This window comes from Haematobia irritans, chromosome 3 (genome assembly GCF_050003625.1).
Source record: "Haematobia irritans isolate KBUSLIRL chromosome 3, ASM5000362v1, whole genome shotgun sequence".
Classification (NCBI taxonomy): Eukaryota; Metazoa; Arthropoda; class Insecta; order Diptera; family Muscidae; genus Haematobia; species Haematobia irritans.
This window is the reverse complement of record NC_134399.1, coordinates 12,708,392-12,725,487: the sequence shown is the minus strand read 5'-3', so window position 1 is coordinate 12,725,487 and position 17,096 is coordinate 12,708,392. Positions and strand designations below refer to the sequence as shown.

At 30.2% G+C, this 17,096-nt stretch overlaps 1 protein-coding gene across 1 annotated transcript; it reads left to right on the top strand.

Moving 5' to 3' along the window:
- The first annotated feature begins 1,764 nt into the window (after positions 1 to 1,764).
- On the top strand, positions 1,765 to 13,575 carry LOC142230761 (uncharacterized). Its single transcript, XM_075301389.1, has 4 exons — positions 1,765 to 1,842; positions 4,348 to 4,520; positions 7,803 to 8,862; positions 13,534 to 13,575. Exons 1-4 carry the CDS (start codon positions 1,765 to 1,767, stop codon positions 13,573 to 13,575), a joined length of 1,353 nt encoding a protein of 450 aa, XP_075157504.1.
- Positions 13,576 to 17,096: the final 3,521 nt, after the last annotated feature.

The following is a 17,096-nucleotide window of genomic DNA, read 5'->3' as shown; positions in this document are numbered from 1 at the left end:
TTTATTTTTGCCCACAGGATGTAGAGTGTTTTAACCTTGACATTCAGTTTACTAAGCAAGGTTATAATCTTCATAACCTTGAAATTCTGTTTTGACCTAAGGGCAAAAGTCGCCATACGGTGTCATGTAGAGGGAAAGTATAGTTTCTCTAACAGCATCAAGTAAAATTGACACAAACCTCAAAAGAGGTTCTCCCACCCAACAAACACAGCCCCCACTCATCAGCGAAGTACAATCTTCGTCTGACAGTCCTCTCCTCCTCCTTCCTAAAATTAACACAAACCTCAAGAGAGGATCTTCCACCCAGCAAACCTCGTCCAGCGAAATAAAATCTTCGTCTGACACCGCCCCCTTTCATCAGCGACATTTGACAGCCCTCTCCTCCCCCTTCCTAAAATTAACACAAACCTCAAAAGATATTCTCCCACCCAGCAAACCTCGACCAGCGAAATAGAATCTTCGTTTGACACCGCCCCCTCTCATCAGTGAAGTACACTCTTCGTCTGACAGCCCTCTCCTCCCCCTTCCTCGGCGAAGTATAATTTTAGTCTGATACCGCCCCCTTTCATCAACGAAGCCATTTGTAACGGGGTTTTATCGTTGTCTGAGGTAACCTCAGTCACCTCCATGGTCTCCATAAGGACCCAAGAAACCTTTCGGAATAAGAACACAAGTGGTTAACTCTCTCGAGTGAAATATAAATTAATACAGCTTTATTGGTAAATATTTGTAATCTACTTGTGTGATATACGATAATCTCTCTGATATATTAGATATATGATGGGACGGGCAGTCGTTACTCCCTTGAGTTGTAGATAATCTGGAATTGGTGTACTCGCTGGTGTGATGGTGTTCGGTGGTCGTTGATTCGCCGCAAATGCCGAAGAATTGGATTTGTAGCAGGGTTGATAAAGTTGACACTTTTGTGCTTTTTTTGATACAATTCGACTGCCAAAAGCACCGTGGCACGACCGCGAGCCATTTGGTACTTTTTCATCACAATTACTCTATATTGAGTTATTCTGCCCTAATTGTGAACGTTTCTCAGATATCAACTTGTTTGAATAAATAAACATAGTCCAAAATGAGGATATTTTAGTTTTTATTACATTTTTGAGAGGCCCTGAGCCGGTTGCCACAGTTGGTAGAATTCTGCAAAAAATCGTAATTTTCACTGTTTTGTATATTGGTAGAATTCTTGAATTTAGTACATATTGCAAGGAGATATTTCTTAAAATTTCCAAAATATAAATAACATTTTGATAAAAAATTTTATAGAAATAAAATATTGAAAAAAAAAATCTATAAGAATAAAGTTTTTTTAAAATTGAACAAAATTTTCTATGAAAATAAAATTTTGACAAAATTTCCTATAGAAAAAAAAATTTTTTTTAGGAATAAAATTTTGACAAAATTTCCTAAAGAAATAAAATTTTGAAAAGATATTCAATAGAAATAAAATTTTGACAAATTTTTCTATAAAAATAAAATTTTGAAAAAATTTTATATAATTAGACTTTCTACAAAATTTTCGCAGCAATAAAATTTTGACGAAATTTTCTATAGAAATAAAATTTTGGAATATAAGATTTTTTTAGTAAATCTAAAAAAAAATATGCCCAAATCGGTCTAGATTTAATTATGCGTATACTTTTACAATAGTCTTTAGCACCTTTTAGCTTTGAAAAGTACTTTTTTAATACGTTTTTAGTACTTTTTCGTCAACTTCATTTATCATCCCTGATTTGTAGGCGGTCGGTGATTATGGCGACTTCGATTCGTTGGATATTGTCTGATGAGGAATTCGATTCGGTGATTGATGTCGGCCGTCGTCTGTTGATGGTTCGCTACACGCTCACAAAAAATCGCTTCTGTAACATATACTCCCAAACATATTTAGCTTCAAGCATATACATTTTTGGCTATTGCCCAAACATTTATATGTTTGATCTCTTCCAATATATATGTTTGAAAGCATATTGGTCTAAACAATATATGTTTGGGTAGTCGATTTCCAAACATTTTGTATTTTTGCATCCAAATTCAATAATGTTGTCTTCCAAAAAACAATATGTTATTATGTAAACATATAATATGTTTGGAAGCATTTTGCACCCAAAAATATTATATGCTTAAAAAAATTCTCCCAAACAATATTGTGCTCAAAATTTTATTTATTAATATATATATTTACAATCATAAAGAATTATGAAAATAAACAGGTAATATAGGTGCTAACAACATAGGTTTTCGAACTGAATGCTCAAAATTTTGTTTCTGCCTAATTGTATATTCCCCCACATCTTTCTCACTTCCACGAGATTTTTTAGTTATTAGCACCTTTTTCTGTAATACAAACATTTTAGAAGAAATTATTCAATTTTATGATTTTTTTATTTTAATTTTACCTTTTGCCGGACGGGGATTCGAACAGCGGACCACACAGTTTGTAAGGATCAAAGAAGTAGCTGATCAATTGCCCAAGGAAAAATAAAATGTTAATTTTGTAATAACAAGCAACAACCACCAACTTAATTCAATATCGCTCCCTGTTAAATAGCGCTCCAAGCTACTAAACACATATATGTTTATATGCTATTTCTAAATTAATATATGTTTGCATCCAAGCATATTATATTTACAAACATTTTATGTCCCAAACATAATATGTTCTAACATATTAACATATATGTCCCAAACATGTTATGCTAGTTTATGAACATTATATGCTTGCACTCAAAAATATTGTGTTTAAAAATTTGTTTTCCAAACATATAATGTTTATAGCCAAACATATGAAAAACAGTCTTTTTCATCCGTGTAGATGATGGGGTTGATGTGATCCGGTACTGTCGTTCTGGCTGGTTTCATAGTGTTACGTGTTTGGTGACAGATTCTGTTCGTTAGCGAAGCATAAACTTCGTCTGACATCTTCCTCCTGCCCCTTCATCAGCGAAGTATAAACTTCGTCTGACAGCTTCCTTATGCCCCTTTATCAGCGGAGTATAATCTTTGTCTGATACTATTCTCCTCTCCCGCTTCGTCAGCGAAGCATAAAATTCGTCTGAAACTCCTTCGCCTCAATCAGCGAAGAATAATCTTCGTCTGACACCCCTCTCCGCCCCCTTCACCAGCAAAATAGAATTCTGCTCAACCATTCCCGAACCCCGGTACCCGATATGCCCGGGGTCACCAGCCGTAGGAAATGTATCCCGAGTTCCATGCCCAGAGTGAGAAAAGAAAGAGAAAAGTGACTTTCTATGGGTGCCAACTGAGCTATTGATTTTATTTATCATTGTAGTGTGATTGTTTTAGAAAATATGTTTCACTCTCAGGAAGTCTAATAAAAATAAAATGACCCTGTAAGCCGCTGAGTCCATCCTGGTTTATAGTATTGAAAACATGTCGTTACACTATGTCCGTCCCTCTTTTGAAGTCACCAGTACTTTCAAAGGAATAGAAATAATTTCGTTGCAATAATTTTATGTTTGTAGGTTGTAGGAGAGGGAAGATGGAACTTATGAATTCAGATATATATTAGAAATATCCTGGAAAATATATTGACATTGAGCAAATCAAAATTTTCATAATTTTAAGGAAATACTCTTTGGCAATCCTTCTTGATTGAGCATCTTGATATGATTTTTATGTTATTTTGAATTTATAATTCGTCTAACATAGACTCTAAAATTGATCTAATGTAGTTATTAATTGATTCAGTATAGGCCCCCTTCCATCTTTAGTTGGCTAGAGTAAACGCGTTCCTTTCAAATTCACATACATTCCATATCCTTATTGCAAAACTTCAATGTTAGCCAACATGTTGTACAATAATAAACCAAGCAAGGAACCCCCTCCATCAACAACCTGAAATTTTCCGCATACTTCCATGCCATATCAATGTTAATAAATTTACGTAACATATGGAAAATTTTATTGGCCATAATTCCAATGTCTTAACGCAAAACAAAATATTCCTCTTCACGTCTCTCACCCTCAGACCAGAAATAGGTCTTTTAAAAAGCAATTAAAACTTATCTAGGTGCGAGAACACCACGAATTATGTCCTGGGAACCACGCCAACTCTACCAAAGAAAAAACGAAAAAAAAACGAATTTAAATACAACATTAATTTTGAAATATCGCTGCTTGCCAAGGATAATTGAGAAACGAGTTTAAGCAATTCCACATAGATAAATGGATATTTGGAACGCACGCTTGTAGTCCTGAACACAAGTAAAGCCTTGATTTATTTGCTCGAAAAAATACGATCCCTTGCCTTAATTTAACACAATTAACGGTGGAAAACGCAGCTATTAAATTCCATTACAACGCCAAAAATAATAGCCATCTAAAAATGGCAACAACATCAGCGTAATAAGGTCAACAACAACAACAACAACAGCAGCAGCAGCAGCAGCTACAACAATGAATACAATTATGGTGATGATGATCTCCTCATTACTGCTACAACCTCAACAACATTTGGCTGACACGCCACCACTATTCACTGCAGTACTGTAATGGTGGTCGTGGTGGTTGTTATTTGGGTGCGTAAATTGTGCCACATTATCTACAACGGCAACAACAAATTACCAAAGCTCACGTTAACCTCTTCAAGAGTAGAATTTACACACTACACTCTCCCACACACACAAACGCACGCACGCCCTAGACCAATAGCATCTCTATGGTAAGAATTTGTAGAGTGAGAGATAAAAGTTATGGGTGTTGTGTTTAAGGTGTTTACTGTGATTTTAACAATAAATCGAGGGGAATATGGTATATGAACCTACCATGGGGAGTGTCTGAATTGTCTAAGTTCACGGGAACAATATGTAAATATTAAATTTACAACACAAGTTTAAAATAAGTTTGGGAATTTTGTTTATTTAAATTATTCTTTAACATAAATTTTAAGCATGTCAGTGTAGATTTTATAACCTTTAAAAATTGCTACTAGTCGCTAAATTGAACGATGCAATTTCTTTAATGAGAAGCGAAATTTTAGATTAATGAAGTTACCTTTGACACTAAAACTATGTTATTCTTCAAAAGCAAATAAAAACAAGTAAGAAAAGTCTAAAGACGGGTGGAGCCGTCTATATTATACCCTACACCACTGTGTAGATCTACATTTTTGATACCAAATCAAATCCTTTATATTAAAATATATTCCCAATTTTGACGAAATTATTACATTTATTCACAATCTTACGACTTAAAAATTTAACCGGCTAATGTCTTATTAAAATAATATGGGAAACATTTCAATCAAAAACCGTTTCTATGCATTTTTGCAACAGCATATTTTTTAATCGGGAGACACATTTTTGACTCGGTTGCCACTCGAGTCAAAAATTATCTACCAACATTTGAAGAAAATTTTACCAAAAAACTACCCAATATTTTGTTTTGCAGAGTATGATCACATTTTGGTGGTTTATTATTTTATTTTCGAAGTTTATATATTTTTTCAATCACTCCTAAAAGCGACAATTTAACTTTCGTTAGATATAAAAAATTTAGTCAAAGTTTTATTTCTATGGAAAATTTTTATTTCTAAAGAAATTTTTATTTCTAAAGAAATTTCAAAATTTTATTTTTATAGAAACTTTTGTCAAAATATTATTTCTATAGAAAATTTTCACAACATTTTATTTCTCTAGGAAATGTTCACAAAATTTTATTTCCATAGAAAATTTTCACAAAATTTTATTTCTATAGAAAATGTTTGCAAAATTTTGTAAAATTTTATTTCTATAGAAAATTATGTCAAAAATTTATTTCTATAGAAAATTTTCAAAAAATTTTATTTCTATAGAAAATTTTCAAAAAATTTATTTCTATAGAAAATTTTATTTCTATAGAAAATTGTGTCAAAAATTTATTTCTATATTAAATTTTGTCAAAATTTTATTTCTATAGAAAATTCTGTCAAAATTTTATTTTTTATAGAAAATTTTGTCAAAATTTTATTTCTATACAAGATTTTGTCAAAAGTTAATTTTTATAAAAAATTTTGTCAAAATTTTATTTCTATAGAAAATTTTGTCAAAATTTTATATCTGTAGAAAATTTTGTCAAAATTTTATTTCTATAGAAAATTTTGTCAAAATTTTATTTCTATAGAAAATTTTATTAAAATTTTATATCTATAGAATATTTTATTAAACTTTTATACCTATAGAAAATTTTATCAAAATTTTATTTCTATAGAAAATTTTGTCAAAATTTTATTTCTATAGAAAATTTTATTAAAATGTTATATTTATAGAAAATTTTGTAAAAAATTTATTTCTATAGAAAATTTTGCCAAATTTTATTTCTGTAAAAAAATTGTCAAAATTTTATTTCTATAGAAAATTTTATTAAAATTTTATATCTATAGAAAATTTTGTCAAAATTGTATGTCTATCGAAAATTTTGTCAAAATTTTATTTCTATAGAAAATTATTGCAAAATTGTAATTCTAAAGAAAATTTTGTCAAAATTTTATTTCTAAAGAAAATTGTGTCAAAATTTTATTTCTATAGAAAATTTTGGTAAAATTTTATATCTATTTTATTTTATTATTATTTCGGCTTGAGGTCCTTTTTAATAAAAAATCCTTTTTACGATTTTTGATTACTTGTTAACTTTATTCTCCAATATTTCGACTAACATCGTTAGTCTTCGACGGGGATCTACATAAATAACAAATATTAGTACACAATGTACGAGTAACACAAACAATTTATATTTACATTAAAGTATTTTTAGGAAATAATCAAAAAATTGTAGAGAGTGATTACGTCTGCTTTTTAGAAAATTTGATTGCCAACTAAATATGTCTGCGTCCGTGTTTTTTATGATGTATCTATACATTTGAGAACATTTATCTGTGTCTGTTTTAAAGTTTAATCTCTTCTCGCTGGGAACGTCGGTGATATAAAGCATCTCTAAGGTATATCGTCGGAACGGATTACTCTCTTGCACTAATACATCTACATCGTCAAAATTCGGGTTGTGTCCAGTTTGTGTACAGTGGGTTGCGAGTGCCGTCTTTTGATCCAATGGCTTATCTCTAGCTTTGTGGTCAGATTTGTGGGATGAAATTCTCGTCTTTAATTTAGTTCCTGTAGTACCAACATATACCTTTTGGCATATGTCGGACCCGTCTCCATTACATTTTATTTGGTATACTAAATTTGATTTGTCCTCCTTTTTAACTTTTGATTTTGTTTTCCCATAGACAACCACCTACACAAACTAGAACATACACATAGAGATAGAATGATACTTGACACGGTGGCTCAAAGCAAAAAGTTTTTAAAGGAGAATGACGAAATATTGATACTTTGTGCAGATAAAGGTGGAAAAACAGTAGCGATGACAAAAGCGGATTACAAAACAAAAATGGGAAATATCTTAATGGATTTTTGTACCTACAGACGACTCAAGAAGGATCCGACTACGAGCCTCCAAAATAAAAATAACAGCTTAGTCGAAAAACTGTTTAAGGTTAATGCAATTACCTTTAATGAAAAGAAAAAATGGGCAAATAAAACATCTTTGCCACCTAGGATATATAGACTCCCAAAGATTCACAAGGAAGGTACGCCTCTAAGACCAATCTGCTCTTCAATCAATTCTCCAGGATATGACCTTTCCAGATATTTAGTCGACATTTTAAGACATTTGACGAAGGAATCAAAGTATAATATAAGAGACGCGGTGGATTTTAAATCTAGATTGACCAATGTTAAAATAGAATCTGACGAAACATTAATATCTTTTGACGTAATTTCCTTATTTCCAAGTGTACCAGTTGAACTAGCCATTAAGACAATTGAGAAAAAGTGGAATATTTTGGAGCAGTACACTAATATACCCCGAGGACTATTCATTGAAATATTAAAATTTTGCATTAAGGACACAAGGTATTTTAAATACGAGGAAAAGTTTTACAGTCAACAAAAAGGATTACCCATGGGATCTCCAGCTTCACCAGTAATTGCTGATATAGTAATGGAAGATTTATTGGATGACTCGATTGGAAAAATGCCAAATAAGCCCAAAATATTGACGAAATATGTGGACGACTTCTTTGGAATCATAAAGAAAACAGAAACGATCAACACTATCAACGTTCTAAATTCATACAATAAGCTAATTCAATTTACGATGGAAGAGGAAAATGACAACAAACTGGCATACTTGGACACGATAGTAATAAGGAAAGAAAATAGGATTCTTCTTGATTGGTACCAAAAAGACACAGCTTCTGGACGATTGGTCAATTTTCATTCCAAACATCCAAAATCAATGATAATAAACACCGCGAACAATTTCAAAAATAGAGTTTTGACAATAAGTGACAAGATATATCATCATCAAAATAAGCAAAAGATACGAGACATTTTATTAATGAATGACTTCCCAAAGAAGACTATAAAAGATTTATTACAACGTGCACAGAAGCCAAAAAAGGACAATATCAATAAGGAGCCAAAAATATATAAATCTGTCACTTTTATACCTGGTTTCTCCGAAAGATTCAAAAACTCTGCAATTTATGACAAGGACAAGATTCAACTCGCTTTCAGAACACACAATACAATGGACCAATTCTATGGGAAAACAAAATCAAAAGTTAAAAAGGAGGACAAATCAAATTTAGTATACCAAATAAAATGTAATGGAGACGGGTCCGACATATGCCAAAAGGTATATGTTGGTACTACAGGAACTAAATTAAAGACGAGAATTTCATCCCACAAATCTGACCACAAGGCTAGAGATAAGCCATTGGATCAAAAGACGGCACTCGCAACCCACTGTACACAAACTGGACACAACCCGAATTTTGACGATGTAGATGTATTAGTGCAAGAGAGTAATCCGTTCCGACGATATACTTTAGAGATGCTTTATATCACCGACGTTCCCAGCGAGAAGAGATTAAACTTTAAAACAGACACAGATAAATGTTCTCAAATGTATAGATACATCATAAAAAAACACGGACGCAGACATATTTAGTTGGCAATCAAATTTTCTAAAAAGCAGACGTAATCACTCTCTACAATTTTTTGATTATTTCCTAAAAATACTTTAATGTAAATATAAATTGTTTGTGTTACTCGTACATTGTGTACTAATATTTGTTATTTATGTAGATCCCCGTCGAAGACTAACGATGTTAGTCGAAATATTGGAGAATAAAGTTAACAAGTAATCAAAAATCGTAAAAAGGATTTTTTATTAAAAAGGACCTCAAGCCGAAATAATAATAAAATAAATTAGAACAACAGGTCAACAAAACGAAGGACATTTTATATCTATAGAAAATTTTGTTAAAATTTTATTTCTATAGAAAATTTTGTCAAAATTTTATTTCCCCAGAAAATTTTGCCATATTTTATTTCTATAGAAAATTTTGTCAAAATTTTGTTTCTGTTGTTTTTTGATTTCAGCTTTGATTTCAGGTTGGATGTACAAATGTTTCGGAATTACCACATTCCTCATCAGCATCCTCTACTTGCAGCAAAACTATCAACCAATTATCAGAATAAATTCGGGTAATTCACTCAACCCAAAGTGAACCTCACATGAACCTTCCGAAAAAAGGTTTGTTAGTCGGCTACTGCCTAAACAAATAACTTTGACAAGCATACTTTTCCTCTGTTGGTTAAGCTACACTTGTAGTTTAGTCAATGCATGGTTTTAAGCTGAGATCAAAAACAACAATAACAAGTATATACAGCAGTAAGTTCGGCCGGGCCGAATCTTAAATACCCACCACCATGAACCATATATTAGGGTTTCCTTTGAAATTTCAGGAGGGCTTGAGGACTTGAGGACACAACCCGAAGATAAATTTAAAGATTTCACCTATGAGGACTATATCAGATTCTGGATTTATAAGAACCATTTTTGTTTGAGGTTTAGAGGAATCATTAACATCTCTTGTAAGTGTGCAAGAAAATTATAAAATAACGTCTTGATTTGAAATCTTAAATCTGTAGAAGTAAAATCTGGATATTTTACATTGAGTTTCAAGCAATTTTCATGATCAGTGCGCCTTCTACACCCTCAAGAAGTGAAGTCGGTCTATATGGAGGCATTACTAAATGGACCGATAAAAACTTAATCCGATACACGTTATTGTGAGCCTAAAATACCAGAATATTTACAATTTCAGGCATATCAGATAAAAACTACGGTTTCTAGAAACCCAAGGAGTTAAATCGGGAGATCGTTCTTATGGGGGCTATACTAAAATATGGACCGATACCCACCATTTTCGGCACACCTCTTTGTGACCCGAAAATACCTCTAGATTTCCAATTTCAGGCAAATAGGATAAAAACTTCGGATTCTAGAAGCCCAAGAAGTAAAATTGGGAAATCGGTCTATATGGGGGCTATACCAGCATATGGATCGATACTCACCATTTTCGGCACACCTCTTTATGGTCCTAAAACACCTCTAGATTTCCAATTTCAGACAAATTGGATAAAAAATACGGTTTCTATAAGCCCAAGACCCCAAATCGGGAGATCGGTCTATATGGGGGCTATCCCAAAATATGGACCGATACTCACAATTTTTGGCACACGTATTTGTGGTCCTACAATACCTCTAGGTTTCCAATTTCAGATAAATTGAATAAAAACTGCGGTTTCTATAAGCCCAAGAAGTAAAATCGGGAGATCGGTCTATATGGGGGCTATACCAAAATATGGACCGATACTCACAATTTTTGGCACACGTATTTGTGGTCCTACAATACCTCTAAATTTCCAATTTCAGGTAAATTGAATAAAAACTGCGGTTTCTATAAGCCCAAGAAGTAAAATCGGGAGATCGGTCTATATGGGGGCTATACCAAATATGGACCGATACTCACAATTTTTGGCACACGTATTTGTGGTCCTACAATACCTCTAGATTTCCAATTTCAGATAAATTGAATAAAAACTGCGTTTTCTATAAGCCCTAGAAATAAAATCGGGAGATCGGTCTATATGGGGGCTATACCAAAACGTGGACCGATACTCACCATTTTTGGCACATCTCTTTATGGTCATAAAATACCTCCAGATTTCAAATTTCAGCCAAATTGGATAAAAACTACGATTTCTATAAGCCCAAGACCCCAAATCGGGAGATCGGTTTATATGGGGACTATATCAAAACCTGGACCGATATAGCCCATCTTCGAACTTGACCTGCCTGCAGACAAAAGACGAGCTTGTGCAAAATTTCAGCACGATTGCTTCATTATTGAAGACTGTAGCGTGATTACAACAGACAGACAGACAGACAGACAGACAGACAGACGGACAGACGGACATCGTTATATCGTCTTAGAATTTCTCCCTGATCAAGAATATATATACTTTATATAGTCGGAAATCGATATTTCGATGCGTTACAAACGGAATGACAAACTTATTATACCCCCGTCACCATTCTATGGTGGTGGGTATAAAAATGTTATTTCTATAGAAAATTTTGTCAAAATTTTATTTCTATAATTTTGTCAAAAATGTATTTCTATAGAAAATTTTGCCAAATTTTATTTCTATAGAAAATTTTGTCAAAATTTTATTTTTATAGAAATTTTTGTCAAAATTTTATTTCTATAGAAAATTTTCACAATATTTTTTATTTTTATAGAAATTTTTGTCAAAATTTTATTTCTATAGAAAATGTTTGCAAAATTTTGTAAAATTTTATTCCTATAGAAAATTTTGCCAAATTTTATTTCTATAGAAAATTGTGTCAAAAATTTATTTCTATAGAAAATTTTGCCAAATTTTATTTCTATAAAAAATTTTGTCAAAATTTTATTTCTACAGAAAATTTTGTCAAAATTTTATTTCTATGGAAAATTTTTTCAAATTTTTTTTTATATAGAAAATTTTGTCAAAGTTTTATTTGTTATAGAAAATTTTGATAAAATTTTATTTCTATAGAAAATGTTTGCAAAATTTTATTTCTATAGAACATGTTTGTCAAGATTTTATTTCTATAAAAAATTTTGTCAAAATTTTATTTCTGGAGTAAATTTTGTGAAATACTTGTACCTTGTAGCGCAGGAATATTTTGCAAAATCCACCAAAACATCAAGTATTCCACCAATCTACCACACAGTAAAAAATATGTGAAAGCTATATCCAAATCTGAACCGATTTCAAAATTTTATTTCTATAGAGAATTTTGTCAAAATTTTATTTCTATGGAAAACTGTTAAAATTTTATTTCTATAGAAAATTTTGTCAAAAATTTATTTTTATAGAAAATTTTGTCAAATTTTATTTCTATAGAAAACTTTGTCAAAGTCTTATTTCTATAGAAAATTTTGTCAAAATTTTATTTCTATATTAAATTTTGTCAAAATTTTATTTCTATAGAACATTTTGTTAAAATTTTATTTCTACAGAAAATTTTGTCAAAATTTTATTTCTATGGAAAATTTTGTCAAAATTTTATTTATATAGAAAATTTTGTCAAAGTTTTATTTTTTATGGAAAATTTTGATAAAAAATTCTTTCTACAAAATATTTTGTTAAAATTTTATTTCTATAGAAAATTTTTGCAAAATTTTATTTCTATAGAAAATTTTTGCAAAATTTTATTTCTATAGAACATTTTTGCAAAATTTTATTTCTATAGAAAATTTTCTCAAAATGTTATTTCTATAGAAAAATTTTGTCAAAATTTTATTTCTGGAGTAAATTTTGTGAAATACTTTCCAGCGGGGCAGGAATAGTTTTCAAAATCCTCCAAAACATCAAGTATTATACCAATCTACCAAACAGTAAAAAATCTACCATTTGTGGTAGAATTCTACCAACTGTGGCAACCTTTCTTAGTGGTCATATGCGTGTATATCGGGCAAATGATATATGTGAAAGCTATATCCAAATCTGAACAGATTTCAACCAATTTTGGCTATATTTTGTGCTATCTCAGAAGTATATGAACACTTTGGAGCACCAGTGTTCCTCTTCTCATGTGAATAAACCTCATGATGATTACTCTGCAAAGTGGTTAGTTATGTCACTCTTCTATATTTCCGCAAAACTCCTTGATATTAGGATTTCTCATTATCACTATGAGCTTAGCATAGAGAGCTGCTATTATGGAAAATGTGACAAATTTAAACTTCTTAATTAGACACTTTTGACTAAGGTCTGTGTTACCACAACACACACACACCAACACACACGAACACATATTCATCAAAATTCCTTATAATGATGATATTTGAAACGTTTAAATTACAACATAAATTGCTCTAAATATGTTTAGATATTATGACTAATAGTAGGTCATCCTATAATGTAAACCATACATTTTTTTAAATTATTTAATTTAAAATTTATTTGCAAATATTAATTTAATTACATGGTTGAAAGACCATAAATCATTTGCCTTTTAGAAAATTGATTATTGGAATTTTTAATGTTGAAGTACACGAGCAATTTATCCAAATGTAAACATTCTCGAATTTCATTGATGTTTGTATTCATATTTCAGGCCATTCCCTATGGTACCCAACGACAGGGTGGGGGTTTTTAGCTCGATTTGTAAAACAAATGTTTTAATTTGTGAAAATTCATTTGGAAATAAATATTCTGGCCCAATAACTTTTTAGGGGGTTTTCCATAAAGAGAAACACTTAGTGACCCTTAGGGAAATCATATATCACTTGTGTGTAATAAGGTTTTGTGACTTAAAATACCCATGTCCGTACAAATTGGCATTAAGTGTGCTAATTGGAAATTTTTGTTCAAAAAATTTTATTTCTATAGAAAATTTTTGCAAAATTTTAACAGGTTGGCTGATAAGTCCACGGTCTGACACATATATGGCGTCGCTAGTATTAAATGCATATTATTTTTATATAGTACCAACTTTTAAATGATTCGTGTCAAAATTTGACGTCTGTAAGTCAATTAGTTTGTTAGATAGAGCGTCTTTTGTGAAGCAACTTTTGTTATTGTGAAAAAAATGGAAAAAAGGAATTTCGTGTTTTGATAAAATACTGTTTTCTGAAGGGAAAAAATACGATGGAAGCAAAAACTTGGCTTGATAATGAGTTTCCGGACTCTGCCCCAGGGAAATCAACAATGCAAAATTCAAGGGTAGTGAAATGAGCATGGAGGACGGTGAACGCAGTGGACGCCCGAAAGAGGTGGTTACCAACGAAAAAATCCACAAAGTGATTTTGAATGACCGTAAGATTAAGTTGATCGAGATAGCAGAGGCCTTAAAGATATCAAAGGAACGTGTTGGTCATATCATTCATCAATATTTGGATATGCGGAAGCTCTGTGCAAAATGGGTGCCGCGCGAGCTCACATTTGACCAAAAACAACGTGTTGATGATTCTGGGCGGTGTTTGTAGCTGTTAACTCGTAATACACCAGAGTTTTTCCGTCGATATGTGACAATGGATGAAACATGGCTCCATCACTACACTCCTGAGTCCAATCGACAGTCGGCTGAGTGGACAGCGACCGGTGAACCGTCTCCGAAGCGTGGAAAGACTCAAAAGTCCGCTGGCAAAGTAATGACCTCTGTTTTTTTGGGATGCGCATGGAATAATTTTTATCGATTATCTTGAGAAGGGAAAAACCATCAATAGTGACTATTATATGGCGTTATTGGAGCGTTTGAAGGTCGAAATCGCGACATATGAAGAAGAAAAAAGTGTTGTTCCACCAAGACAACGCACCGTGCCACAAGTCATTGAGAACGATGGCAAAAATTCATGAATTGGGCTTCGAATTGCTTTCCCACCCCCGTATTCTCCAAATCTGGCCCCAGCGACTTTTTCTTGTTCTTAGACCTCAAAAGGATGCCCGCAGGGAAAAAATTTGGCTGCAATGAAGAGGTGATCGCCGAAACTGAGGCCTATTTTGAGGCAAAACCGAAGGAGTACTACCAAAATGGTATCAAAAAATTGGAAGGTCGTTATAATCGCTGTATCGCTCTTGAAGGGAACTATGTTGACTAATAAAAACGATTTTTGACAAAAAAAATGTGTTTTTCTTTGTTAGACCGGGGACTTATCAGCCATCCTGTTATTTCTATAGAAAATTTTTGCAAAATTTTATTTTTATAGAAAATTTTTGCAAAATTTTATTTATTTAGAACATTTTAACAATATTTTATATCTATAGAAAATTTTGTGACAATTCTATAGAAAATTTTGTAAATTTTTATTTTTATAGAAAATTTTGCCACAATTTATTTCTATAGAAAATTTTGTCAAAATTTTATTTCTATAGAAAATTTTGTCAAAATTTTATTTCTATAGAAAATTTTGTCACAATTTTATTTCTATAGAAATTTTGTCAAAACTTTATTTCTATGGAAAATTTTGTAAAAGTTTTATTTCCATAGAAAATTTTTGCAAAATTTTATATCTATAGAAAATTTTTGCAAAATTTTATTTCTCTATAAAATTGTTGCAAAATTGTATTTCTATAGAAAATTTTGTCAAAATTTTATTTCTATAAAAAATTTGTCACAATTTTATCCCTATAGAAAATTACGTCAAAGTTTTATTTCTTAAGAAAATTTTAACAAAATCTTATTTCTATAAAAAATTTTGTCAAAATTTTATCGCTATAGAAAATTTTATCAAAATTTTATCTCTATAGAAAATTTTGTCAAAATTTTATCTTTATAGAAAATTTTTTCAAAACTTTATTTCTATGGAAAACTTTGTAAAAGTTTTATTTCGATAGAAAATTTTTGCAAAATTTTATTTCTATAAGAAATGTTTGCAATATTTTCTTGCTATAGAACATTTTGTCCAAGTTTTATTTCTCTATAAAATTTATCCAAAATTTTATTTCTATTGAAAATTTTGCCAAAATTTTATTTCTGTACAAAATTTTGTGAACAATTTTATTTCTATAGAAAATTTCGTCAAAATTTTATTTCTATAGAAAATTTTGTCAAAATTTTATTTCTATAGAAAATTTTGTCAAAATTTTATTTCTACACAAAAGTTTGTCAAAATTTTATTAATATAGAAAATTTTGTCAAAATTGTATTTCTATAGAAAATTTTGTCGAAAGTTTGCCAAAATTTTAGTTCTTAAGAAAATTTTAACAAAATTTTATTTCTATAGAAAATTTTTGCAAAATTTTATTTCAATACTAAATTTTTGTAAAATTGTAGTTCTATAGAAAAGTTTTGCAAAATTTTATTTCTATGGAAAATTTTGTCAAAGTTTTATTTCTATAGAAAATTTTGTCAAAATTATATTTCTTTAGAAAATTTTGTCAAATTTTTATTTTGTCAGAACTTTATTTCTATAGGAAATTTTATCAAAAAAAGAAAATTAGGTGAAGATTTTAAAAAACTTTATTCCTATTATAATTAATTTTGTAAAAGTTGTATTTCTATAGAAAATTTTGTCAAAATTGTTTTCTCTAGAAAATTAGGTGAAGATTTTATTTTTAGATAAAAATTTTGTCAACATTTTATTTCTCTATAAAATTTTGCCATAATTTTATGTCTCTAGCAAATTGTTGCAAAATTTTATATCTATAGAAAATTTTTGGAAAATTTTATTTCTATAGAAAATTTTTGAAAATTTGTATTTCTATAGAAAATTTTAGAAAAAATTTATTTCTATAGAAAATTTTGTCAAAATTTTATTTCTATAGAAAATTGTGTCAAAATTATATTTCTTTAGAAAATTATAACAAAATTTTATTTCTATAGAAAATTTTGTCAAAATTTAATTCCTAGACAAAATTTTAACAAAATTTTATTTCTATAGAAAATTTTAACAAAATTTTATTTCCAAAGAAAACTTTGTCAAAATTTTATTTCTGTAGAAAATTTTGTCAAATTTTTATTTTTTCAGAACTTTATTTCTATAGGAAATTTTATCAAAAAAAGAAAATTAGGTGAAGATTTTATTTTTAGATAAAAATTTTGTCAACATTTTATTTCTCTATAAAATTTTTCCATAATTTTATGTCTCTAGCAAATTGTTGCAAAACTTTATATCTATAGAAAATTTTTGGAAAATTTTATTTCTATAGAAAATTTTTGAAAATTTGTATTTCTATAGA

What these genes read in the sequence shown, in the direction of transcription:
- LOC142230761 (XM_075301389.1), top strand. Translation starts at nt 1,765, where the DNA reads ATGGCGACTTCGATTCGTTGGATATTGTCTGATGAGGAATTCGATTCG. An exon ending in TCGGCCGTCGTCTGTTGATG is followed by an intron (nt 1,843 to 4,347) that starts GTTCGCTACACG and finishes CAAAAATAATAG; the next exon opens with CCATCTAAAAATGGCAACAA. An exon ending in CCACTATTCACTGCAGTACT is followed by an intron (nt 4,521 to 7,802) that starts GTAATGGTGGTC and finishes CTTATTTCCAAG; the next exon opens with TGTACCAGTTGAACTAGCCA.